This window comes from Lingula anatina, chromosome 2 (assembly GCF_051362555.1).
Source record: "Lingula anatina isolate TDL-2025a chromosome 2, LinAna3.0, whole genome shotgun sequence".
NCBI lineage: Eukaryota > Metazoa > Brachiopoda > Lingulata > Lingulida > Lingulidae > Lingula > Lingula anatina.
This window is the reverse complement of record NC_141768.1, coordinates 10,498,953-10,526,738: the sequence shown is the minus strand read 5'-3', so window position 1 is coordinate 10,526,738 and position 27,786 is coordinate 10,498,953. Positions and strand designations below refer to the sequence as shown.

At 35.9% G+C, this 27,786-nt stretch overlaps 3 protein-coding genes across 7 annotated transcripts; 1 reads left to right on the top strand and 2 right to left on the bottom strand.

Annotated features, from left to right (window-relative positions):
• Window positions 1-626: 626 nt before the first annotated feature.
• On the bottom strand, window positions 627-6,468 carry LOC106164235 (uncharacterized). Its single transcript, XM_013542084.2, has 8 exons — window positions 6,230-6,468; window positions 4,511-4,617; window positions 4,177-4,288; window positions 3,534-3,624; window positions 3,142-3,333; window positions 2,686-2,822; window positions 2,171-2,288; window positions 627-2,013 (listed from the first exon to the last, which is right to left on the bottom strand). The coding sequence occupies exons 1-8, from the start codon at window positions 6,353-6,355 to the stop codon at window positions 1,775-1,777; spliced, it is 1,122 nt and encodes a 373-aa protein (XP_013397538.2). The 5' UTR covers window positions 6,356-6,468; the 3' UTR covers window positions 627-1,774.
• Window positions 6,469-6,757: 289 nt separating this feature from the next.
• On the top strand, window positions 6,758-9,781 carry LOC106164223 (uncharacterized). The gene is made up of 2 exons (XM_013542065.2): window positions 6,758-7,304; window positions 7,513-9,781. Exons 1-2 carry the CDS (start codon window positions 6,830-6,832, stop codon window positions 9,090-9,092), a joined length of 2,055 nt encoding a protein of 684 aa, XP_013397519.2. The 5' UTR covers window positions 6,758-6,829; the 3' UTR covers window positions 9,093-9,781.
• Window positions 9,717-26,274, bottom strand: LOC106164222 (putative E3 ubiquitin-protein ligase HERC4). 5 transcript variants are annotated; one of them, XM_087005008.1, is made up of 29 exons: window positions 26,076-26,273; window positions 25,429-25,670; window positions 24,941-25,270; window positions 24,018-24,260; window positions 23,488-23,680; window positions 23,135-23,166; window positions 22,875-22,966; window positions 22,517-22,647; window positions 21,843-22,235; window positions 21,480-21,536; window positions 21,122-21,233; window positions 20,551-20,740; window positions 20,315-20,364; window positions 20,002-20,061; window positions 19,709-19,768; window positions 19,362-19,469; window positions 18,886-18,984; window positions 18,494-18,661; window positions 17,542-17,589; window positions 16,991-17,086; window positions 13,136-13,254; window positions 12,739-12,786; window positions 12,470-12,533; window positions 12,268-12,350; window positions 12,005-12,113; window positions 11,625-11,699; window positions 11,321-11,423; window positions 11,031-11,083; window positions 9,717-10,854 (listed from the first exon to the last, which is right to left on the bottom strand). In XM_087005008.1, exons 3-29 carry the CDS (start codon window positions 25,173-25,175, stop codon window positions 10,699-10,701), a joined length of 3,177 nt encoding a protein of 1,058 aa, XP_086861134.1. In that variant the 5' UTR covers window positions 25,176-25,270; window positions 25,429-25,670; window positions 26,076-26,273; the 3' UTR covers window positions 9,717-10,698. The 5 variants fall into 5 exon arrangements, with proteins under 5 accessions (XP_086861134.1, XP_086861135.1, XP_013397515.2 ...); XM_087005009.1 differs by having other exon boundaries at window positions 25,429-25,617; XM_013542061.3 differs by lacking the exons at window positions 17,542-17,589; window positions 25,429-25,670 and adding an exon at window positions 17,424-17,471 and having other exon boundaries at window positions 26,076-26,274.
• Between the last annotated feature and the right edge of the window lie 1,512 nt (window positions 26,275-27,786).

The window sequence follows — 27,786 nt, the reverse complement described above, 5'->3', positions numbered from 1 at the left end:
CGGCCGCTGCTATTTTCTGAAAAAAAAAAGCAAAATGAACTTTATTACAATAATGCTTGGCGTTATTGTAATAGAATGAACTTTATTACAATAACGCCAGGCATAAAATCATTAGACCCCCCACATTCATAGCCGGGGAAACAAACTAAAAAAAAGACTGGCATCAATTTTAGAAAATACAAAAATAATGAAAAAGGACATATTTCAAAGTCTGTCAAAAGCATATACACACACACGTTGAATATAATTAAAAAAACATAAGATGCTGCAAAAACACCACTGAGAGGACAGAAGTGATGCAAAGGGGGTACTTAGCAGTATAATGTGTAGGAAACGGGTGGGCTCGGGCGTCTGCCAACCGATCCCCAATGACACCAAACGTAGCAACTTATACATGTTATTTCGTATTGAAGGAGTTTGATTTTAGAAAGACTTTTGTTTTCCAACATTCAGTGACCTGGAAGATGATATTTGGTCATGCTACCACACCCCATATTATTTGGCACTTGTTAAGCCTATTTGTTCTAGGACGTTTTAACACTGGTCAGAGACATCCAAGATAGGTACTATGAGTGCTTTGGGACACGTTCTAAACACGTGCACATGTATAACATATGCATCATTCATCTCTTATCATGCACTTTTATCACAAACAGTAAAAATACAAATTTTATCGCTGCTATTGTATAAAAAAGATAAATGGAACACATTTTACAACCTAATACTACGATTAATACAAATATAAAGGCAGTAGACTCATAACTCGGAATGGATCAGTGTCATGTGAGACAGTAATCTGTGATATAGGGTTCACATCCATCCGTACGCAGGAAATAACCGTCTAAGATTTTGACTCATTTAGTCACGCTAATGCTAACCTGTATGAATCTAATGGAGGGCGGACACTCTGTTAGGCCCTACACCTTGGTGGGCCCCAGGTTACACAGACGCTCGGTTTCTTAGCACCGGTAACTTTTGATTCGAGTTTGGCAATGTTTTTAAGATTCAGCTAATACCAAAGAAAAAAATTTACTTTCCATTGCAGTCTCGTATTCCTACCATTTCTTTTGATAAACCACTTAATTCTGGCAGATCAATCAGTTTTTTTCCATTCTGACGTCAACTAAACAACGCATAACTGAAAAAATCAATACCGGTCCCACTGTCATTTGCTGCCATTATGTAAAAAAATTAGTCATCTTAAAGAGACACCTAAAAGGCGTCTGAGTCAATACGAAAATAATAAATGCTATGGTAATATAATCGATGTTCTAATATATATAATATAAATTAATAAATGCCAGAAATACATTTTTGATTGATATCCATGAAATGAGCACTTGCTTACTTAGTCATTGTCGTGAAATATATACTTAATAATTTTAAGATTCGTTCAAACAACCATTATGTAGACCTTTTATTACCAGATCTCAACTTTTTTTTTCTTTTTTTTCTTTTTTTTTTTTTTTTTTTTTTTTTGACAATCTTTAGGCCTACCCTAACTGCATAAAAAAGAAATTATACCATGCAACAACTTCACACGTCGAAATTCAACTGAAAAAGGCGATTTCAAAACTCATTTGTAAATAAAGATATTCTTGAAATCGCTTCAATGCATTGTCTATGTAACATCTAATGTTCAAGAACTGGCTAATAATTAATCAGACCCACGTGCATCTAGTACGGTAGGTGAACTTTCAGTGTCCACTGAAAGTTAGGGTCTGCAGGGGTGACTGTGGTCCACATAACACAGCAAACAACGCAAGCTTGAGCGTTAATAACGACGACAACAACATAAAAAACCAAAACATTCCTTCCACATGGGCTTGTTGACACGGTCGTGGTCTTCTTCAGCCTCAACAAATTCGTTGCCAGTCATGGTCAAAAGCTTGTGGTGCCCTCTTTCGTTTCGACGAAACAACTGGAACAACACATCTTGCTCAAGCGGTTGGCGCGTATTGATGTGTAACTTTTTGAGTGTGACCTCGGTGTCTGTGCTGTTGAGAAAGTAACCTGAAAATCCCATACGCAATGTACATCGGATAGAGCATGATCTTTGTGTTAAAATATTTATAGCGAATCGTAAGTCTTCAGGGTAAAAAATTAGTTCGATCCTTCGTGTGTGTGCGCGCGTGTGTGTGAGAGAGAGAGAGAGAGAGAGAGATAATACCTGGTTTAATCAGGGATTCGAAGTACCAGATATTCTCATTGTAACGGCCACCGAGGAAATACGAATTATGCACAGTTGTCTTTGACCGAATCTCCGCACTGTTTGGCACATTTGTTCCCTGGAGAAAATATGAGTCACTAATGATAATGCTTTAAATAATATTTGCATTTTCACGGGCGTTTTATATTGTTAAACCCACCCACTTATCCTTCATCGAATCTGTTACATATTCTGCTTGGTCTCAAAGTCTTAATTACTTTGGAAATTTGACCATTTTCGTCTAACTGTTTGACTCTGCGTGAATATTGCCTAGAATAAACTTGTTCTCTAATAATAAACAACTGAATGTTTATTGAGTACGAGTGCGGACTAAGATATTTGAATTTGAAGTTGTCAGCATTTAAAACAATACAATAAAATGTATTTTAACGTGCGCTGTATAATAAAGTGACGTCAAAAGAAATCTATCAGATTCAAGAGTCAAGAGAAGTCATTAAATTGATTGTTCAGATTACCTCAAACTTTACTCCATCACCGTCAACACACAGCACGTGGCCGTTCGAGGAGTCTTTTATGATAAACACATAAACAACATTTCCATCTTGATCTCGTCTGTTGTCGGTTCCCGAATAAGACAAAACTTGCAGTTTGTCTAAAAGAGAAGACTTTTCTGAATTGTTATCGTTGTTACTACCACTGCTACGGATATTGTTTAATTTCGAACTAAAATGCTTTATACACCATGATTGAAAAGAATATGCTAGTTTTTGGTGTGGAATCAAGCTAAGTTCACGTCCAATAAGTAAACGGGAAAAAAACGCTTCTCTTATCAGAAAAAAGAAATAAAAGAAATAGAAAAGTTGAAAAGCAGCAAGTATTACATTGATAACCATCACCATCGTTCTCCCTACGTAGCAAAGGGCTTTTTAATTAATAAAAAACGAACATAAAATGTCGATCCGAAATCTTACGCTGATGAGGGGTGTCAACAGGTTGACCACTGGCGTTTGGTGCTATGAAATCTCCGGACTGCAGGCTTTTGATATTGCAAGTTGTAACAGTGCCGGATTTGACATCAGATATCTCTCCGTGACCGGGAATGACGATGTCAATCACTGCAAGCAGCGATCTCGACACAACGAAATTTATAATATCCTCTCCTCCTGCAAAACACAAGCAACAGAATTAAATCATTTACTTTAGTGAATTTAGTTAGCTAACAAGTTAAAAATCCAATGTTTTATATTCTTACACTTTGCAATAAAACAATATTCCGATTACAAATTATTTCTTTGATTTAATTGCTTTTATTGGTTAGTTTAGAGAATAAAGACTTTTCTGGAAAGAGAAAGTGAAAACGTACCTCTGCCCCTCAAAATGTCAACTTTCACTTCGATTTTGTAGTAAAGGAATTCTACTTCATCTTCCGATTTTTTATTGAGTCTGCGAGTTATCTATGAAACGCAACAAAAGCAAAATAATGCAGCACGTTCTTCAAACAAAGGAATCAGGAAAACAAATGTCTTTTGTTTAATTTATTTATTTTAGAATAAATAGTTTTGATTGTTTCTTATGATTTGGCTGCAAGAATGAGACTGAAAAAAAACACTTGTAAATAATCTTTAAATGCTTAATCCTGTCTGCTATATTTCTCTGTGTTTTTTTAACTGTGTACAAAAACTAAAGAAGAGAAATCGGGTCAATTCATCTTTTAAGCGACCTAAAATCTGTACGATTCATTATACCTTTACTGTTATTTTGTCTTGTAAAATTGCGGAAACTAACAGGCCTAGAATATGCGCTGTGAGTCTCAACAATTGAGGTCTGGGGCATAGGCGTCCCGGGGGGGGGGGGGGGATCTCAATGGGAACTGCATTTTTATTGTGGATACCCAGCCAATCATTATCTCTCCCCCTTCAATGACTTTGACCCCACCTAGAAAGTTTTCTGCGGACGCCCATGGTCTGGGGTCCATAAGAAATCTTAAACGAGCTTGAATAACTTACCAACACAAAAGTATCCATCTCAACGACGTCTTTGTTGAAAAGTTCCGCGATATCTTTAGAAAGAGATACAAACTCCTTTTCGAGCCGTATGGCGAGTATTTCGTCATTTTTCCTAAATTTAAATGAAATACAAATATAACAGTTAATAAATCAGGAAAATATAGAAAATAAAAAATAGGATATAGTTGAAATATGCTTAACTGTAGACTTTTAAATGATAGGTGAATAGCGCCATTTAGTATTAACCCGGGCGCTTGAATACATAACCCTCTTGAAATTGAAATCCTGGATCCACCACTAATGCAGACAGCCATCACCAATAAGATGTACTCACTGTAATCCCAAACCTTTGTCTTCATTGACAGCGTGTACCATACAATAATAAGTTCCATTTCTGTACACCTCGCTGATATCAATGCCTAAAGTTGGAATAGAAAAGATCTGAAAAAAAATGTTTTAGTTCATCAACATAATCAATTTAATGGCTTATTTTTATCAGAATTGATTCCTTTGAAAATAATTTAAAAATTTAATTTAATTTTTAAAATAGAGAGTCATAAAAAATGTGCAAGGTGCATTCAGAGAAAGTTGCTCTGCGAACTAACAGATCATAATCCCATAATAGGCGCTGAATCGATTCCCCCGGGGTTTACGCGGAAAGCTTTCAAGTGGATCGGCCATATTTTGTTTTGGTTGTGAATGCAGCCTAGGTGAGAGGCCAACGTAATAGTGTGTTTGACCAAGGACTTATATTGAACTGTATATAGATCTACGTCCTTGGTTTGACGTCTTCGGAAAAATGTCCAAACAACAACTTTTCTTTCGTTTTGTTCAATTTTGTGCAATAACGAAATTCGGGTAAACAAGAGCATCACTTTGTCAACGCAATATTGCTATTCAGTTTCGTATTCAACGCACCTATCGGCTTTTTTTTTTTTTTTTTTTTTACCCATGGTTTAATATTTTTGAGGTGGGGGGGTAAAATAATAATAATAATAATAATAATAATAATAATAATAATATTAATAATAAATAAAATGAAAAACATATTTAAAAAATAAAACATCCAAAAGGGGGATTAAAAAATAAAAATTTTAAAAAAAATTAATAAAATTCAATTGCGGATTTATCTCGTGCAGTTTGTATTTTGGTTGCAGTCGGCATTGTTAGAGCACGTAGATTTTTATGCCAAATTATCATTCAGTAGTTAGGGGTTACTATCTCAGCCTGATATGTAGGTCCTAAATAAATTTTGCTCTTGCGGGGCTCCACATTAGCATTCGCTCAGTTGCTAATGAACGCAGTCAAACCTTCGGGTTTTTCCCTGACGATCTTCCGCTAATAAAGTCCCTTGAACAAATAGAAAAATTCCCTTCTCGTCTCGCTCTGATCGGTAACGATCTCCCGCTGACGGTCCCTTGAACGAATAATAAAGAAACTGCCCTGTGGTCTAACTTGGATCGCTAACGAACGAAAATTGCTTTCAGTTTCGTCTAGATTACTCATTGCTCATGTTTCTTTGAATATGGTTCATACGACAAATGTACAATTTTTCGACAGCTACGTGCCAGACAAACAGTTGCGTTGTCGGACTACTGCTGCCTGGTGAGGTTTGGTTGCTAGTTGCCTCAACGAGAAAGTGGTTGCAAGACGCAACCATTAACCGAGTCCTGCCAGGTGCCGTTTGAAGGTCTGGAAGGTGCCCGCTTTCATAATTTAACGGCCGCGGGTTTGCTCAGACTTCGTGTAGAGAATGTAGGTCACTCCGGTCACAAAGCACTGTAGGATGTTATAGTTCTCTCTCCGACGCACAGTCTGGTGCTGTACTGTATTTTAGTGGGTCATTGATATATCAGAGGGTAGACCCAAGGTAGGCCTATATGAGGGAATATATAAGCTTGGGTTATTAGGCCTACTGTTAACTAGTAGGTCTACATATCGCATGAAACAACACGCTATTAGTGTCTGAAATCGGTCAGAGAATCGTAAGAGAAATAATAACACTTTCGAATGCCACAGCTGAAATTAAGGGAAATCTTAGTGTTTAATTTACCTTGTCAGCCTCGACTACTGATGCCCCGGTCGACGATAGCAAGATATGCCGCCGTTCATCTCGGCGTCTTGTGGAAATAACTTCACCTTCTTCTGGTGTAATTTCTACCATATGTGACTCTTGCATCTTGAAATGTTATGCAATCGGATGTTCATATGAGCGGTAGAGCGCACTTATATCCCTATCATTTGTGGTATTTCCAGTGAAGTCATAGGCCTATGTTGATCAGGTGGTATAAATTTTTCCGGCCTTTTTTTCGGTTTCGTTATGTGCAGGGGCCTATTTATGATTCAGATTCTGGCTGCTTTACTGATATGCACCTCTACAAGTAAGGTGCAGTTGTGGACATTGACAAATAAGTACATCTTTTCATAAATTAATAAACAAATAAATAAATAACAAATTTAAATTAGTAACGTTAACACAAAAATTAAGTAGACTTTGTTTCGAACGTGAGCTGGCATGACGTCACAGTTTCCCCCTTTCGTCTCAGGGCAAGTTTAGGTACCGGCTTATCTTGTTCATCCGGGCACTTCTTTCGTTAACCACTACGACAGAAAACATTGAGACAGTGAGTTAACTTCCAACTTTTCTTTGTCCATGGAAAACCCCGAAAATCGCGTGTCTGGTTTAGAGCTGTGGTTGCCAGAGACATTCTTTCAGTGCATTTCTCAGTTAGACAGCCAAAGCACGCAAAGTATTATATCCTACACGTCACTTGACGAGCAAAATCATGAGAATGGACGAATAGAAATTCAAAAGATCACCGAGTCTTTTCCCGAGAAGTCACCAAGCTTAAAATTAATGTTTTCTGGCAATATAGCCAGTGATTTCGAGAAAAGGTACTGTTGCAAAATACTTCGTATTAGTGAAATTGTCAGAACAAACGAGGAAAGGAAACTATTTAAAGATGGAGAACGAGAGGAAAATGCTGCTCCAAACAATTTAAGTCATAAAACGGACAAAGTCACAAGACTAACAAAGAAGACTAAAAGCAAAAAGCGCAAACTACATCATTTACAGACTGTCAGTCATCTTGAAAGTTATTCAGCCGAACCTTCATCATATAATGATGGTGAGTAAGAACTAAAGTTCATTATCATTTTATCAGTAAAAATGTTAAAAGTCCAAAGTTGTTCTCTTTCCATCTGTGCTTACTGTTGTGTAAATTGATGGGATTTGTCGTGCTTTGTAGTTCACTATTTCCTTGGCTGTTAAAGCCTTCATATAGCTACACTCAAATTTGTATTGGAAGTATGAGTAAATTATATGTTATATTCTAGGTGTCATTGAAACAGAAGCAGTGCCTATAGAAAGTAAGGATGTAGACAAAGAGAAAAGTCGATCTGTGGATGATGTTCAGACATTTGCCAGACGGAGGAGTTCCAGACAGAAGAAACCTTCTACACTGCTTAAGGAAATAAAAGGGGAATTCTTAGATTATGATAGTTCACAGGTCTGTGAGAGCAGTTTAGTATCAACTGAAGTTTTAGAGGGATTAGGACCAGTCGAGGTGGGGAATTTTGATCTAGAGAATAACAAGCAAAAATTAAATGTGGAAATTGCAGAATGTGAAATTTGTGGGAAAACTTTAGCAAGAAATAGACTTGCTGTACATGTCCAGAGAGCACATCAGAAAGATAATAATTTTGAAAACTATATATCTCGTCTTAAAGCAGAAACAAAAAGGAAAACGATCATAAGAAATGATCAGTGTAACTTGTGCAAGAGGTGGTTTACATCCAAGAAAAATCTATCTGTTCATATAAGTATAAAACATCCAAAAGAGTCTGCATATCTAAATGCTGTGAAAGGGAATTCCAAGGTGATCTGTATGCTATGTGGTGCTTCGGTGGTGAATCTACATACTCATACAGAAAGATGTCACAGTGAAAAACTTGGATCCTATCACTGTGACGAATGCTTCAAAGCCTACAACAGTGAACAGTTATTAAAAGAGCACAAGTACAGAGTGCACCAGTTAAAAGAAAGGCACCTGTGTCACCTGTGCCCCAGGTCGTTCAAACATGCACGCTATCTGCAGGATCACATTCAAGATGCACACATACGTAACAAACATTATGAATGTGATGAATGTCACAAGGTAGTCACAACAGCTAAAACTCTCTACAAACATAAGAAGACACATACTGGGAAGAAGTCACACACTTGTGCTTATTGTGGTAAAGGCTTTTTTGAAGGTCCCAACATGCGGAGACATGTAAGACTGATTCACGAGACTAACAGCGTAGAGAGAGTACAGTGCCCAGAGTGCGATAAAACGTTTACTCTGAAATCCAATCTTAAGCAGCACATGGATGCAGTGCATAATCATCAGTTTACTTACAAATGTAGCCTGTGTCATCGCGGATTCTATCGACGGAACAAACTGGAAGAGCATATGAAATCCCATGAACCGTTTTATGTTGTCCAGCCTTCTGGTCAGTTGACAAAAGTTCCAACATCTCATGTTATGGACAGTACTTTTCTGTTGCCTTCCTCAAACATGGATGGTGTAGAGATGGCCATATCAAGTCTTCATGGTGGGGAGGGGAATGACCACCCCCACCCCACGGACTACTCAACCAGTGAGGATAACATTCAACAAGAGTTATTGCAGCTTGAGAGCAGTGCTGATCATACACAGCCAATACACACAGGTGGCAGTCTATTATCAGGTCACTCTGGTCAGATGTCAGTGGTCACCTCGCAGTCTGAGACTTTGGCCGTCCAGCAAACTCACTCAGGGGCATCACCTAAACAGCAGACCATCACAATTGGTGAAGGGACAGGGCAGGGCCAGGAAATTAAGTTCATATTCATACCTGCTGATAATGCCAAAGTGCAAAATCTGGAGTATTAGTTTTTCTTTTTTTTTTTTTTAAAATAAATCAGTATTATGCGTGTAATGTTTGACAGATATATGAATTTTAAAAGGATGCATACAAAGCAAGAAGGCATGTCAAATTATTGCCCTTAAATCTGACATACGCCACCATATATTTCAGTTAAGCAATTAATAGCTATACCTCAGTTTTATTATTCCCGAAAAATATTTAAATAGATTTTTTTTTGTTTACTTTCTATACCATACATGATACCTGGTCATTTTTGTCACCTCTCATTTGATTTATGCTATTTCACATGCAGCGGTTAGACATCAAACAGGACTACATCATATGGCAGGCTTTTAAGAACTGGAAGGACTGGAGGGTAGGTCAAATTTATGACAAAAAAGGTTGAAGGTGCAGTTTTAAAGTCCTTTTTTGGCTTACCAAGTGATTAATTTGGTTTATCGTTTGGCACTTGGAATCAATTTGTGTAGGAAACTGGTAGTAAGGATTTATGTGTTACAGGAAATTTATGCTTTAAGTTACATTTTTACATGATGGAATATTAAGAGTTTTATGCTCTTAATCAGTCAATTATCCATTTTGAGGCTTTTATTTCAGCCTCATGTCTGCTGTAAAGGGAAAATGCTTGAAGATTTTTTCTTAGCATTAAAACTTTATTTTGTACAAACAAATAAAAAAGGTATGTGTAATGACAAAATATTGTTTGTTTATAATTATATTTTCCATCACATTTATTATCATTGATGAATAAATAAATCAAGGGGTTTTCCTCACATACACAATGTAGAGTATTAACAGACATTCAGTCTGTAAAAACCAAGCAAATTCGACCTTGGTAATAACTGTATCATTTTAAGACTTGCATTTAAAACAACTGAATTTGCATGCAGAATAAAACATCCCCACATACCTCATATTGTTAAGATATGTGTTAAGATGGGCCTCTTAAAATTGAACTTGAATAAGTGGTTAACTAAATTTAATATTCTGTATGCCTTTTCACTTAATTCATTTGGAAAATGTCCACAAGGTTAGGCATTTTCTTCTTTTCAGGGGATTCATTTTATTTCATTCCATTGTAAGGAGTTACCAAAGTGGTAATTTTCGTATAAAACAGCTGAAAAAAGATGGAAGTCATGAAGGGGGGGGGGGGGGGGGGGGGGGGCTTCAGCAAATTCTATAACCCATCGCTAAGATTAAGATTTCAAGGGATCTGAAATCCATGGACTCAAAATTTGTGAAAGTCAGCCCTTAAACCAGTCTTAACTCAAGTCCAGTAAAATCACACCCTAATTGTCCAGTAGATTGTATTAAAAATTGCAAATTACTGCAAAAATCAAAAATATCTGAAACTTTCACTGGTTGAAATGACCCATACAAAAATATTGAAAATATTTCGGTTAACATAACAAAGACGATGCAATGCAAAAGTTGGATAATCCTTTTATCACAGCTGGTATAAGGTTGACACTTGTGTGAGCTAAAATATACATCATATCTTACAAGTACTAGTATCCAACCCAGTTTTCAGAATTAAACACCGAATCCAGGAAACCTTGCTACAATCATGATTATGGACCACTTAAATCATGGCCTTCATCACATATAGCTGTTTCAAACCAACCCAAATCCTTCACTCTGTTCTACGGCCTGGAGAAGTTTCTGCCTTAATTTGTCTTTATTGGTAAACTTTGGCAAGTCCAAGAGATTGAAGCATGTGTGAGCAACTGGTAAATAGTCCTCTCCACCTCCTGTAGGCTGGATAAAGATCTTTAAAAAAAATAAAAGTTTTTCATTAGGAAATAATTACAAATAAAATAATGAAAATTACCCAAACCAACAAAAAAAAAAAAAAAAAAAAAAAAAAGATGTAAAGCTAAATCACTACTTCTAAGATATATAATATAGTGTTGACTGAGGATAAACTGAGTCCAATGCATATTTACCTTGACTGCCTTCATACCAAGAATTGGAATTCTGTCAGAGCCTGTGAGAAATACTGAAACAGTAAAAAGAACGCAAATTTTTAGTTAACAGCTTGGTGAACAGTTTCCATATCTTCTCCAAACCAAGGAAAAAAGTAATTTCTGTTCGTAGTGTCACCTTACATATATTTAAAGTTCAATTTAAAGGCACCAGAAATAAAACATTAAAGGTACTCTATATGGGATTGAATAGATTGAAAAATTGATTGAAAGAAGTACTTGATTTTAACATTTTAAAGTACAGTGCTTACATAGAAATTTCTTCTTCTGTGAAACTGTCATCTCTCTAAAGACTTCCCAGAAAATTTTGATGGTATGATGATTTCTCCAGTATTCCCCTTTGTATTCTGCAGTCTAAAAAGTAAAGTTCTCCATTTAGCACATTTGCACAACATAGTTAAATCTGACAAAGCATGCTTCTGATTACTTTTTTAGGATGTCTATATACAAACTCGAGTAGAAATAAATTGACTAAGATGAATTGGTCTAAACTTGATTTACCACATATAAAAATAACATGAGAAGTAAATCTAAGTGAAAGAAAAATGTGATCACCTTTTCCAATTCTTCCCAGTCATAGTTTTCATTTCCAACCACCATGGCCTGAAGCTCTGCTGGGTGAAATAGGTCCTATATAACAGGAGGGAGGTTGGTATTTGGATAATATTTTCTTAGTATCCAGATTAAACATTTTCTTTGAAATAACTGTATAACATAAAAGTTGATATAAGACAAGAATACCTTAGGTTGAACAACATTACAATTACATACACAAAGCTGTTGCAATTCATGTCATCATTCATATAAAGGGGAATTATCAAAAATTAGCTGCTGTACTCAAGCTAATTTTCTTCCGTTTTCTGATTACTTTAAAATGATCTCAGGTAATACAGAGAAAACAGCTCCATAATTAAGAGCAAATGGTGATAACTTACCATCACTCGTCCTCCACAAACTTTTAGAAAGCCAGTATGGAAAGCTTCAAATTGTGTTTGCACAGATTTGTTAAAGATGTGATCAATGTAGGCATCTATATATTGATGTCTGTAAATAGAAAGTACTGGTACAGCCAAAGGTTCACACCTAGAAACTAGACTAAGTGTAATTGTTATTCTATTATGTCATTCTATCATCTACAATTTGTGTTAAATGTTTAAATAAAGGCAATTATTAACTATTTAAAGATAAAAAATTTCACCTGTTTTCGGCAGTGACATCAATGTTGGCTCCGTCTGGTATCAGTTCAATATGCTCTGGCTCTCCAAAGTTGTCTTGAACAATCTGTAAAAAATACAGTCAAAACCTTCAAAACAGATAGCAATAACCCTCCTTAAAATGTTTCCTTTTATAAAGCATTTTATTTTGGTCATTCATTGTCAAAAGATAAGAAATAAGCTTACCACAAAATTGAGGCAGAATGCTTCTTGAACATCATCTTCATAATCCAGGAGTTCTTGCATGTTTCTTAAAAAGAAAAAAATTCCCTTGGAATCATATGCATTTTTAGAGAATTGCCATTAAATGGATACTACCAGGCAAATACTTTCTAGAGCAGGTGCAACTGCACATTATCTTCAGGTCACATGAATATTGTCTTTTAAAGCCAAGGCTAAAAGTTCTAAAATAGTCTCTCTCTCTCTCTCTGGGGTGAACTGAAGGTTAATCTTACTTGGCAACATCTGGCATGAGTTCCCTGAGGTCATCCATCACAACAGGTCTAGGAATGATAAAATTAAGTTATTATGCTTCAATAACACACAAAATACAGAATCATGGTTTAGGCTTAACTTTCATAGGCAGATGTTTATGAAGCAACCCCACTTCACTCAACAAAATCTCTTTAATATCATCTCCCTCTACTTGGTCAACACAGTTTTAAAATGCAAAAGATACGGGGGGAGGGGGGATTGCAATAAAGTTTCAGCTTTTGAACACAAAAACTAAATTTTAGTTGAAACTATCTTGATCATTTCTGGTTAAAACTGAAACATTTACTGCTTGGATTACAAATCAGATTTTAATCTGTAAAAAAAAAATTGAAAAAATGATCATTATGTATCCCATACCTCTTCAGCAGTTTTTTGTAGAGTGCTTGAGGAAAAGGCAGATCAATGATTGTATTGTTGTAAATGGCAAGACCACAGAGAACCCCAATAAGAAAGAACATGACCGGATCTTCAAATGTCTGCAAAGATATTCAACTAGAGGATCAGAGAGGCGATACCGCCTCCGAATATTGTACCACCAGCTGGAGCAAGCGCATTCGTATAGACCCCCACATACACAAAGTAAGGGACACAGCCACCAGTCTTGTGCTTGACAAGCTGTAAAAATGCAATCAACAAGAATTTTCAAAATATGCAAAAAATTTTTTTTATTTTAAAATGGTACAATCAAAGTTAATTCATCGTAAGGTAGGTCAAAGGTCAATTTCAAGGTCACAGTAAATTGCCAGTATATGACTTCCTTTTCAAGTTTAATAGTAACTATGGACCTATCTCTGCCAGTTTTGGAGATAAAAGGGAATCAAAATTTGCAAAGTTCAGTTCATGGTGAAAAGTAGGTCAAAGGTCAATTTCAAGGTCACAGTAAGATTGCCAGTATATGACTTCCTATTCAACTTCAATAGTAACTATGGACCTATCTCTGCCAGTTTTGGAGATATAAGGGACTAAATGTTATAATTTTGGAGTTACCATAATGTGCCATAAATTTCCTACAGAAAAAATTAATTAAAATAAAGAAAAGGTAATTTTGGTCAAAATTCTTGAAATGGGAAGTGTCTTGAAGTTCGAGATGTTAAAATTTGATGATATAATGTCATTTTTGACCATGAGTTGTCTGCTTTGCCAAGCCTTATGTTTTATTTTTCTGGAGTTCAAAATTTATTATCCATTACCGTACTGCGCATTTTGCTTTCACCACCAATATATACTTTTTGATACAGCGTAACTTTGGAGATAGAAGGGAAGCAAAATTTGCAAGTTCAGTTCATGGTGGAAAGTAGGTCAAAGGTCAATTTTAAGGTCACATTTAGATTGCCAGTATATGACTTCCTATTCAACTTCAATAGTAACTATGGACCTATCTCTGCCAGTTTTGGAGATAAAAGGGAAGCAAAATTTACAAAGTTCAGTTTATGGTGAAAAGTAGGTCAAAGGTCAATTTTAAGGACACAGTAAGATTGCCAGTATATGACTTCCTATTCAACTTCAATAGTAACTATGGACATATCTCTGCCAGTTTTGGAGATAAAAGGGAAGCAAAATTTGCAAAGTTCAGTTCACAGTGAAAAGTAGGTCAAAGATCAATTTAAAGATCACAGTAAGATTGCCAGTATATGACTTCCTATTCAACTTCAATAGTAACTATGGACCTATCTCTGCCAGTTTTGGAGATATAAGGGACTAAATGTTATAATTTTGGAGTTACCATAATGTGCCATAAATTTCCTACAGAAAAAAATAATTGAAATAAAGAAAAGGTCATTTTGGTCAAAATTCTTGAAATGGGAGGTGCTCTGAAGTTCGAGATGTTCAAATTTGATGAAATAATGTTTTTTTTTTTTGACCACAAGTTGTCTGCTTCGCCAAGCCTTATGTTTTATTTTTCTGGAGTTCAAAATTTATTATCCATTACCGTACTGCACATTTTGCTTTCACCACCAATATGTACTTTTTGATACAGCGTAACTTTGGAGATAAAAGGGAAGCAAAATTTGCAAAGTTCAGTTCATGGTGAAAAGTAGGTAAAAGGTCAATTTTAAGGTCACATTTAGATTGCCAGTATATGACTTCCTATTCAAGTTCTATAGTAATTATGGACCTATCTCAGCCAGTGCTGGAGAAAAAAGGGAAGCAAAATTTGCAAAGTTCAGTTCATGGTGAAAAGTAGGTCAAAGGTCAATTTCAAGGTCACAGTAAGATTGCCAGTATATGACTTCCTATTCAACTTCAATGGTAACTATCAACATATCTCTGCCAGTTTTGGAGATAAAAGGGAATCAAAATTTGCAAAGTTCAGTTCATGGTGAAAAGTAGGTCAAAGGTCAATTTCAAGGTCACAGTAAGATTGCCAGTATATGACTTCCTATTCAAGTTCAATAGTAACCATGGACATATCTCTGCCAGGTTCGGAGATAAAAGGGAAGCAAAATTTACAAAGTTCAGTTCATGGTGAAAAGTAGGTCAAAGGTCAATTTCAAGGTCACAGTAAGATTGCCAGTATATGACTTCCTATTCAAGTTCAATAGTAACTATGGACCTATCTCTGCCAGTTTTGGAGATAAAAGGGAAGCAAAATTTGCAAAGTTCAGTTCATGGTGAATAGTAGGTCAAAGGTCAATTTCAAGGTCACATTTAGATTGCCAGTATATGACTTCCTTTTCAAGTTCAATAGTAACTATGGACCTATCTCTGCCAGTTTTGGAGATAAAAGGGAAGCAAAATTTGCAAAGTTCAGTTCATGGTGAAAAGTAGGTCAAAGGTCAATTTTAAGGACACATTTAGATTGCCAGTATATGACTTCCTATTCAAGTTCAATAGTAACTATGGACATATCTCTGCCAGTTTTGTAGATAAAAGGGAAGCAAAATTTGCAAAGTTCAGTTCATGGTGAAAAGTAGGTCAAAGGTCAATTTCAAGGTCACAGTAAGATTGCCAGTATATGACTTCCTATTCAACTTCAATAGTAACTATGGACCTATCTCTGTCAGTTTTGGAGATATAAGGGACTAAATGTTATAATTTTGGAGTTACCATAATGTGCCATAAATTTCCTACAGAAAAAAATTAATTAAAATAAAGAAAAGGTAATTTTGGTCAAAATTCTTGAAATGGGAGGTGCTCTGAAGTTCCAGAAGTTCAAATTTGATGAAATAATGTTATTTTTGACCATGAGTTGTCTGCTTTGCCAAGCCTTATATATATTTTTTTCTGGAGTTCAAAATTTATTATCCATTACCGTACTGCACATTTTGCTTTCACCACCAATATGTACTTTTTGATACAGCGTAACTCGAAAACCGTATGGAATACAAAAAAACGGAGACCACCTCCAGTGTTGGGCTTTACATGCTCTACAAAATGCAAAAAAGAATGGGTCTCTAGCATTAACGGTTCCCGAATTAGAGACAGTTTTCAGTTTCAGTATCTTATGGCCGCTACTCCCGTGAAAATGCACCGATTGACCCCAAATTCACGGAGATGAAAGATGACCTGAAGGGTAACAACTTCCAATAATATTTTTGGTTAAGTCTGTGTGGTGTCTGAATAACAGGGCAAATAATTTTTTTTTCGTAAAAAAATTAATTTTTTTGAAAATTTTGGCCCGTTTGACCTTGAAATAAAGGTCAAAGGTCAAATCCAAGGGCATATTTGAAATCTACACATATGACTTTTGGAAAGCCGTCTGTAGAAATTTTTCCCATAATTCCTTCCGTAGGGTAGATAATTAGCATTTAATTTTGCCATTTTTAGACAAGGGTGCATTGCAATGAGTGCCACACCTAGACCCCAATACCGACAAAGCCCAAATTTTACGTGGAACGAGTTGAGATTATAGGTGACCTAAATCCAAGAGATGGGTACGGGGGCCCTTACCGTCTAGGAGGAGAAGCGGTAACGGTAGCCGTCCGGCGGAGCCGGCGGAGCCGGCGGAACGATCCGGACGGGACCGAAACCATGTGTACCGCCAGCGCTAACGCTGGTGGTACAATTATGAATTTATAGCAGATTTAAACTGGTAGAATATTAAACAAAAGAATGGTGTTAAATGAACCACCAAAAGTTGACATAATGCTCCCCTACTATTCTGGGGGGAAAAGGATGGTATAGAATAATTTCCAAAATATTACCTTATAGTCACTGAAGCTTTTTCAGCATACAAAATAAAACTGCTAAATAAATGTTGTTGAGCCATACCTTGTTATTGAACCAAATCATTCGAGACTCTTCATAGTACCTAAACATGCCATATTTGGGGTCTAAGATTTCTCTCAACAGCAGCAAGAAAAACTCCTACAAAACCCCAAGATACAGTAAACAAAAATGACAAAACACATATGATGTAAGATAATGTGAAATTGTTGTCTTTTGGCAAGTGCTTCACTTAAAATCAAGAAACTTGATAAAATCAACTGGTGATCATATTACAATTCTAATTAAAATAAGCATTTCATTAATATAACACTGGAACACCTTAATATAACCTGATGTGTAACAATCTAAAACAAGCATTAACATACAAACTTGGAAACTATAAGAACATACTCCATAAAAAATAATAATCATATAAACAAAGTCAAATAATAAAAAACATGGTCAAAATATGAAATAATTTTCAATTTGCAGACACCTTTCTCACTCCACCTTCATCCTGAGCTTCCTCACCCAAAAACACCACCTAGAACGAGAAAGCCAGAAATACCCTGAAGTAAAATCATGAATAAGCCATCACAACACACCAAACATACCTTTCTCACTCCCCCAGCATCCACAGCTTCTTCTCCCTTCATTATCACCTAGAAAAAGTAAGCATACTCTCACCATGCAGATAACTTAAAAACCTTCTCAACATGCATATTTGTAGTAGAACTGGGTCAAAATTTTTATGCATAAGCACAAGTGCAAGCCAAAGCAAAATCTATTTTTCAAGCCACAGCAGGCCACGGCATCCCAAAGAAATTTTCTTTAGCTCATTATTTAAAGAAATGAGATAATGGTATTGTTTTCAATCATTACTGTTCACCAACAATATTTCATAGTGAAATAAGCAGTAAGAGTGCTGTCAGTAAGAGGAACAGGGGCAAATATTTTTTATAAAAAGCCACACTGGGAAAATAAATCAACATATTTGGCATCCCCTCTTTCTCTCTCTCTCACACATACGAATGAACACACACACACACACACACACACACACACACACACACACACACACACACCAGATTCCCTGAGCAGAAAACAGTAAAAATGAAACGAAGCAAAAAACTCTACACACATGCAGTTTAAAAAACTTCATAAATATAGTATAAATCTAGTTACACAAGAAGAAACTGACTGTCAAGACACAAAATACAAGATGCAAGAAATGCACATTATCATATGATCAAGCAGAGCAATCATCATTCCATGGTGTATATTTCTATACAGCAAGCTTAGGAAAAGATAGGAAAAGATTAATGCCAGATGAAAACATTTAATAATATACAGACCATACTAAGAAGTGAACTGTATATAAAGGTAACTTTTCAACAGTGATCAAATTTAAAGTAAATATAAATCAATTTATCTATGAATATACAGTTTCATTGCTATCATCATTATATTTCATTAATACATACAGTATACAATGACACTGGAATGAAAAAGCAAGCAGTTATGTAACTATATAAATAAACTGCTGACAGCTGCATGGGTGCTTACTTTGAGAGGTTTCTTGAAATCTGTGCTGCCTTGCTTTGCAAGCTGGTTTATTGTGTCTTGAACCACACTCCTGCGATCAATGTATAGCACCAAACACGGGTTGACAGGATCAATGGTTGGAATGAACAAACTGCTAAAGTTCCTCCGATGGACTTCATCAACAGCCAGCTAAGTGTCCACGTTAAAGCAATAATAGTTCAAATTTAGCCAATGTCTGTCTTCCAAAAAGTCCGACATAGAAACGTGATATATTATTGGCACCCACTTTATCAATTTCTAAAATAAAATCATTAATATATATTAAAAATATAAATAAGAGACTGAAACCTAATACACTGTAATATTTCATCCTTTCTGTTCATTTTAAGTACCTTTCTGATGATGTGACTTACCTGCATCTGCATGACTGCATCAGTGTGTAATAAAAGTGTTTTGGCTTGAGCATCAAACACGAAGGGAAAATTACAGAATGACAGCATACCACCAGAGCCCTGGGTAAAATTTTAAATAAAGAAATCCTAAAATAATCTATATATGAAGTGGATATTGAATTAACAATAAACCTTGTATGTGTAATCATTTAGGGAAAAATCAGTTATTTGATTGGTTATGAAATGCTATTAACATTTTGCTCAGAAAAAAATGAAAGGTCAAATACTCTCAAAAGAGGTACTTCTGGACAGCAATTTGTTACACCAGATTACTGCTACATTAACAACAGCACAATTAGCATAGTTCTCAATGTGGGGGATGAGTTGACGATATACTTGATTTTTATGGGGGATGGAAGTAAGTAAATTTCATTTTAAAAAAATACGCTAAGGGATGGTTGCAAAACTGCAAAATGGACTTTTCAAAATCATCTAACCTTTGATTGAATCCAGTTGACATAGTCGGCTCTGATGTCCACTTTGTCCTTTAATTCCCAGATGTAGAAACTGTCATATGGGATGATCTGTCCACCACCATCATTTACCTAGATCAAACAAATAAAATACTTCAGTTCTATTTTCTTTTCACAGTAATATGCTCGTCTTAATTAAAGTGGCAACTATTGATCGTTATCTTAAAGGCAGATATATCTGACGATGATAAGAGAATCCTCTGTTCATCCTCAAAATCTAACGGAACAATACAAAAATGTGTAATTAGAACATTGCAACAAGAGCCTTTTTAATATAAAAATTTGAATTCAAATCAAAGAAAGACACATACTGTATAAAGTTTCCTCAGAATCTCCATTGAAACATGCAATCCTTTCTGCCTAACCAGTACCTAGGGAGTAAAAATATCATTAAGAAATTTTATTCCTTATGGCAAATACCTTATCCTCATATTATATCTGAAGGATAACTTTATTTCACCAGTGTTGACTTGCTTTCAGAGGTAAATTAAAGCTCACGTAATGATTTGTCCAAAACAACTTGAAGTTTAACTATTATGTAACTGAATCCTTTGTAAGCTTTACAAAATACAAACTGAAACAAGTAAGCATACAGACTGCCTACCTCAAACTCATTCTTGGCATGAGGTTCTTGTAAAATGAACACTACACATTGTTTGTAAATCTGAAATAATATAAAATACCAGAAATGTATTATAAATGAATCAAACATTCAAATTCAATACAGAACTTTTCATTTATCTAAACCATAATTCATTGATAAACTATTCTAAAGCAATGCCAAGCTAGGAATACATGCACAGTAGAACTGGGAGAAAAAGAGGACTTTAAGTTAAAGAATCATAATGCAATATGTGGGTTTTATAAAGATTTTTGTTCAAGTAATTCATAGTGGTGAAACACATCAAAACACTTACAGTGACAAGTTTTTTGAAATCTCTCGATCTGAGCTTTGACCACCATTGATCTAAAAGAAAAGAAACAATAATCAGACATGTCTTACATTTCTGAACATCTGCACAAAGGCATAGTTTATTTTGAGAATGACTTGTAATTAAACAAATATGATGCTTCACAATTTGACTTAGAAAAATAAAATAAAATAAATAAACAAAAAAAAAAAATAAATAAATAAATAAAGAGGCAGACTTACCAATCACTTTTGTTGCTACCTTGTCTAAGCTGATAATGGACTGCCCAAATGGACAGATGATGGTACTGTAAAAATTAGGGTTTTCAAATATGTGGCAAAAGGGAAGCACTAAATACAGTCTTATAGCTTCAATATCTGGTGGAGAACTAGGTAAACTGGGCAGTAGTTTTTGTTCCAATGTTGCACATATCTGAAAATGAATATCAGAGAAAAATCCCTGAATAAAAAATTGCATTCTTATTTCCCCGATCCAAGGGTGATTCACCCAGTTGTAAATTATAGCTATGATATTCTGTAGATATAATGTAAGAGACTGCTATAATATTTTGTTTAATCATCCTTCTTCATACATTCTGCCAGTGATTCTAATTTATTGTAAGTGTGTTTTCCATCTTTATTACAATCATTCCAAGTTTCCATGCACTGCGCTTCATGTTGCAGATGTCAGCATCTGCTTCATTAGTGTCTAAAAAGTCAAAGGAGATGACAGATATTGCAAGGCATCCTGCTCATGATATACATACTTTCTCTACTCCAGTTGACGGAAGGAAAGGAGTTTAAATCGACTTACTTGGTGGGATATTAAAGTATTTGGAGCATTTTTGAGCATCTGAAAAATTTCTTGAGCAGCATCAAAGTCTATGCCATGGTTAAGCCTGCTACTTCCTAAATGTCTGTTATCACTGAAAATTTATATTTATACATAAAAGGATATTTTTTCATAAAATGCATTTCAAAAAAGTTCAGGGGTATCAACATGAAATTAAACTGCTACTCACTGTAAGACAACTAGATTATATTTCACCTTATACTTTTATTCTAAATGAGAGATTTCTTTCTCAGTTGACATTACACAAAAAGAATTCTTTCAAAATGTTTATATGCTATAAAGTATCTTTTAAAACTATATAAATACTGAATGAACCTACCGGAGTAAGAAAGAGCCATTTAAGCAAGACGCTGAAGAGAAAACCATCTCCAGGTCACTGAAATAAAGGAATAAAATATTTCAGAAACTAATGTGTGAAACTGTTTAAATCATAAAAATGCATAAGATTCGGTTACAAATAAAACTGATGGAAAACATGGTCAATAGTTGAACAGTTCAACATTCCAATATACAGGGAAAAGTTTTGTATATCTCAAAGCACAATAATCTCATTATCTTTATTAACTGCACAACACAAAAATCATGATAATACACTCACAAAATCACTTCAGAGGCACTTTACTAGAGCCCAACGTTTCGAAAACTTTCATGTGTAATCAAAATGACACATAGCAGTACTCACGCCGTCACCTCCAGTGGAAGTCTGGCGTCTTTCTGAACAGCCACACATCTCTCTACAACATCTTCATTCAATGTGAGTAAAGTATAATGTGGCTTCTGAGTCCGGAAATCTTCAGCACGCATGTGGAGATCAGGTTTGGCAGTGTACATAAAGCACTGATCCCCTCCACTGTAAATAGTCCTTATCACATATGCTTCTGATTTGGTGTCATCCACTTCCATGCTGCTATCAGAACTGGACGGTCCATTGGTGACCACTGCAGGTACCCAAGGACCTTTCACTGTGGATGGACTATTGCAGTTACTGGTATTCCCTGTGCCCAACTGACCACTGGCACCAAGTCCAAATGAATAAACCCTTCCTCTTAATGGTACCAGTGCTAGGGTATGTCTCCTGAAACAAGGACTTCATATTTAAATACTTACTAATACACAGATAGTTCTCTGCTAAATTCTGGTGATCAAGTCATTGTCATGACTATGTAGTCTAGTGACTGAACAATTTAACATATCTGCAAAGTTTTGTGTGATCAGTAATGCTTCTCATGAAAATGATCTAGTATACATGATATTATATTAATATATATTAGCTACTTCATAATTAAGGAGGAAAAGTGATAACATGCAAAACAATATTTGTGATTTTCTCAAAAGAAAATATCTCCTGAATGTTACCTCCCACTTGCTATCTGAGTGACCTCGCTACCCATCAGTTCAAACACTTTCCTAGGCAGCAGTTCGTTGTTTAAACTGTTGTGTCCCAGTTGGCCATGGGACCCAGCACCAAAAGTAAACACTCCACCCTCCTAAAAGAAAATAAATGTATTCATTAAATACCTTTGTCTCATTGCAATTTTCATCAGGCAAAATGCCATTGTATAGGAAACTAGTCTTGTTATTAACTATATCAGCTCTAACCGAAGTAATATCAACTTAAACAAATAACTGAATTTTTAAACCCAAGAGTCACACTTTCAAAATTTTGTCATTGATATAAAGAGGGAAGCAGATGTCAACAATGTTTAAAATGTACCTGTGTCAGCAACACTGAGTGATCCTCTCCACAACATACATACTTGATTTTCTGATTTCTGACGGATTTTGCCAGTGTTGGAAAAAGTCGATCTAAAATAAAACAAATACTGGGTAAAATATGGTAAATAATGACTAATCAACTGTTAAAACAAGAGTGATAGTGCTCTGAAACACATTGTATAAGTGCTAACAATATTGTGTAATCATTAAAAAAAAATAATCAAACCATTAAATAAGTTTTTAAAAAATCTCAAGTACCTTTTTCATCACCAAGGCCTAGCTGACCAAAACTAAAATGAAAAAGATAAAAATGTCATGAAAACTAATGAGGAAGTCCTCACATGAAACGCATCAAAAATATATGGAAACTTAAAAGACATTAAAATGTGTTTATTACATTCTTCTTTGCGTCTATTATTATGCTTTATTTCAAATAAGTTAATATGGATTTTCAATTATTACAAAAAAATCACATAAATTCAATATGACATCACAAAATAACAGACCACATTGGTTGATAAAATTCTATTAGACCATACCCAGCACTACTCTTATTTTAAACAAAAAATGTATCACTATTTTATATCCAACTTAACAGGCTGAGGTCTTACTTATTTTTTCCCCAGCCAAACAGGGTCCCTGACAAGGTCAATGCAAAACTATGGTGACCACCAGCGGCTATTTGACCAATAGGTAATCCTAGCATGCATTTTAGCCTCACTGGACAGTCCAGTCTGCCCTGAGGAAGATTGCCCATACCAAGCTGACCATGACTATGGTCACCGCACACAAATATACTGCCATCTGAAAATAAAGAAATTGAGAAGAAAATCTAAAATAATTTATTTACCATCAGGTTAATACTGATATATTTCAATTATAATGGTTTACATATAAATATCCAGTGATGTGTAAAGAGAAATTGTGATTTGATACTTAAGATTCAAGGCATGACTTGTAAATTCTATGAAAGCAGCAATAAATCATCATATTAGCTTTAAGCACATCACAGATGATACAAGATGTTGCTTTCAAATCATAAATTCACTTACATCATAATGCACTGTAACTATGCTAAATAGCCAAAAAGCACAGACTTGTACGGTTACCTTGCCAACTTGTCTATAACAATTTGCCTCACCTCTTGTCAATATAACAGTATGCTTATCTCCACAGGCAACCTGTATAACACAGCTACTGGCACTGAATCCTTTCAACAACCTTGGCACTCTGTTAAAGTTTTTATCTGCTTCTCCTCTGCCCAACTGTCCATGAGAATTCTGTCCCCAGCTGTACACTTGCTTGCTGTCAGTGACTGCTATGTTGTGATATGCTCCACATGCTATCAAACGCACCATTCCCGTCTCAAATGCACCAACTAGTTCTGAAACAGAGTAATAGACATAGAGTTGTCCATGACATCAAAGTAAACCTAGCAAAGTAAAAAGAATTTAGAATCAATCCCCCCCTCCCCACTAGAAACAGCCCAACCCCAAGGCACACTAAAATTAAAAAGTGCCTATGCACATCCCTGATGACGGGTCTACCAATCACCAAATTTTCAACATCCCAACTGTATTGATCTAGGAGTACACAGAAAATACAAAGTGAAAAGAATTTAGAACTAACCGACCCCCCAGTGACAGCTCAACCCCAAGATGCACCAAAATTCTGAAATGCCCAAGGATATCCCTGATGTTAGATCTATCAATCCCCAAAGTTCCAGCTTCCGAACTCTGGTGGTCTAGGAGGAGAAAGCAGAAATTACTAACGCAAAGACATATGGACCCATATGTCTTTGCGTCAGTAATTTCTGCTTTCTCCTCCTAACGCAAAGACATATGGACCCATAGACCCATGGATGGGCAGGACAACATGATTCCCAACATTTGTCTCAAAAGTGCAGGAATAAAAATATGTTTTTGAGAAAATTTTAAAGCAACATGGCACTGATGCCAAGCTACAATTACAAACTACAGAATTACATCTTGATATTCAACCAATCTGTATAGTAGATACACAAGGTGAAAATGAACTTAACAACAACATCAGAAAAGACAATACCTGGTTTACCACTGCTTTTCTCCTTCCCTAACTGCCCATAAGTATTACTTCCACAGCTGTATAAGCTACCATCTTTCAATGCAATCAGTGTGTGCTCCAGACCACAGCTGATCTGTTGGATTTCTCTGCCTTGAAAAACCTCCAGTTGCTGAGGTTGTACTGCTTTTTGTTCTTCAGAGCCCCCTAGTCCAAGCTGACCTTGGGAGGCTCCACCCCAGCAAAACACAGCAGTCATGATCAATAAAGATCTTGAGGTGACTGGTTTCTTGTTGCTTACATCTCCATATTTGGTTTTAGGTTACACTGTTTGTTTTTACTGTGACACAATTCCTGAAATATAAATTCATAAGTTAAAGTAGATGGACTAAGAACTGCAGAGTTATTATCAATATAAATATAAATAAACCTACTTTAAAAATCACATAACTATATATTCATTGCTACATTCTGACAATACATAATTATTATATATTAGGTATATTGTTTACCTTTCAGTCAATTCAATTTTTCATAATGATCCCAACACATATGCAGAGCACATAATCCTATAACATGTTCCAGTAAGATCCCTTTCTGCTTTTGAAAGCAATTTATTGACTTCTATAACTTTCATACAGCTGTCATCAAAAGTGATCAAAACACTAATCCTGGTGGGCTGATCCAGTAGTTATATGAAACTTTACAGCAGACAATAAGAATCAGTACAAAATGATCCCTGAACCTAAAAAAACTAACGGAATGTCGCCTGTGTTTACTAAAAACATAAAAAATATAGACAACATATGTGTTATGACTACAATTACTATTGTAGGTTTTTATTCCACCTCATCGATGGTATAATAAAAAACTAACCTGTGATAACGAAGAATGCGTTTGAGGTTGACTTAAAGTGATAACAAAGGGAGAGCGTTCTCCGAGGTAAAATATGTCACAAATATCGACTTGATCAGTTGTCAAAGTTGAAAAACAAACAAGCTGAGTGCATGAGAGACTGTCCGAGTTGGAAGGTCACTGACCATTGTTATTTGGTTTATAGAGCCTAATTGGCATAAATTGAAGTTAGTTCTTTTCTGTCCTTTAAAGACTGAATCTGGAAACCTTTAGAAACTTTAATCCGTTATTACAGTATATTTACCTAGTTCATGCAGTTCACGCAGGCGGCCTTAGAATCGACTAGACTTTACTGTTAACTCACGTAATTTCTCGCGTGAACAGAAAGAGAAGCTCCGACTTATTCTGAGAGCCGTGCCCGTTCAGGGCAGAAACCACTAAATGGACCAACCACCGACTGTTGTTTGAAAGCTTGCATTCACTGTTACTGCTCTCCGACCACGCTACTTGCTTTGGACTTCATTGTATATAGTTTCTGCTTCCCTGTCCTGTACTGACATGTGTCACATTTTAGTCCCCACATATGCTCTCTGCCACTTTTCCCAAACCACTGATCGAGCCAGTGCACTCGGCTGTATGCTCTGACAAGACTTTGTTGACCAGATTGACATTTTTTTCTGCTGAAACCAACTTGTATTCATTATCTTGGGGTTGTGACTGGCTACTGGACAAATTAACTCTCTGGCTGGGTCCTCCTAGGTCTAAGTGTGACGGGTGCATCAGGATTGCTGCTAAGGGTTGTTGGTGGCCCGACAGGGGGTGGAGAGGAGGCTCCCTGGTACAACTCTTGGCTGGGTCTGATGTATCTTCTCACAACGGACTCTGGAGGCCTTTCAGACTCCTGTCTTCTAAAGGCTAGCATGTGTCCCTTCACAAATACACTTTTTCTTCGTTTTTTCCAGCTACCTTTACCGTCACGGCATTAATTGTACATGTACATGTGGTAAGCAAGTGACTACTGTCCTCACACAAACAAACAACAGTCGTGACAATTAGCCTTGCACTTGAGTTTCAGTAATTTTTAAATGTTTTTAAATCTTTTTATCAGTAATTTTCCACTTTTCTCACTTTATTCGTCAGCAAAGTGCACTTAAAAACTAGTCACAACCAGTCAAGATGTTTATCTCAGATTTTCACACATGTCCAGCATCATGTGTCCAAATTTCAACACAAATTGAAGCAAATTCAGGCACAGAAATTTGCATTTAACTTTTTATCACTCATGAAATTGTGTCTTTCTCACCAGGTGCAATATTGGCTTAGTAGCCCATACATACAGCAACTGCATTTTCAACTTGACCGTACTGAGTCACCAAGAGACCATTCCCAGTCATATTGTGCAGAGCAGTTGGCAGTGTATCAAGGTTTTAATTTTTGATGTCAGAAGGTAATAAGGGGGGCGGGGGGGGGGGGGGATTCTGTGAAGGGACCAATCACTGACTGTTATAGACAAATTTAGTTCATTGAAAGAAAATTAGTGCTTTTTCACATTTTTTTTCCTGACTTTTCTTGTGTGTTGCTAGTGTTTATTTTGGTGTCAACTATCAGGTTAGGGTGTAAACTACATGTACAGCCAGTTTTTTTTTTCAGGACCAGGCACAGGTGTTATGCAGTCATGAGACCTCTGGCAGAGAGCTACTGACTGTGAGCGGTGCAGTGGTTTGTTTACAAACAGAGGGGTGCACATGTTCAAGTAATGCTCCTAAGAAAGTTTGCTTAATGACAGAATATTTTTGTGCCATTGAGAGTTATGTCAATGTCTCTGCTGTCCATGGGGATAGGAAATGTTTCACCCAATTATTTTGTTCATGCAGTATTGCAGGCATTTCTTAGTATGGCTGTCAATGGGAAATTAGCTGGTGGTTTCTGCCAGACAACAGATGCCCTATCAGGCATCAGCCGTAAACAAAATACTTCACATGGAAACATTATGTTGATGTTGTTGAATAGACGTC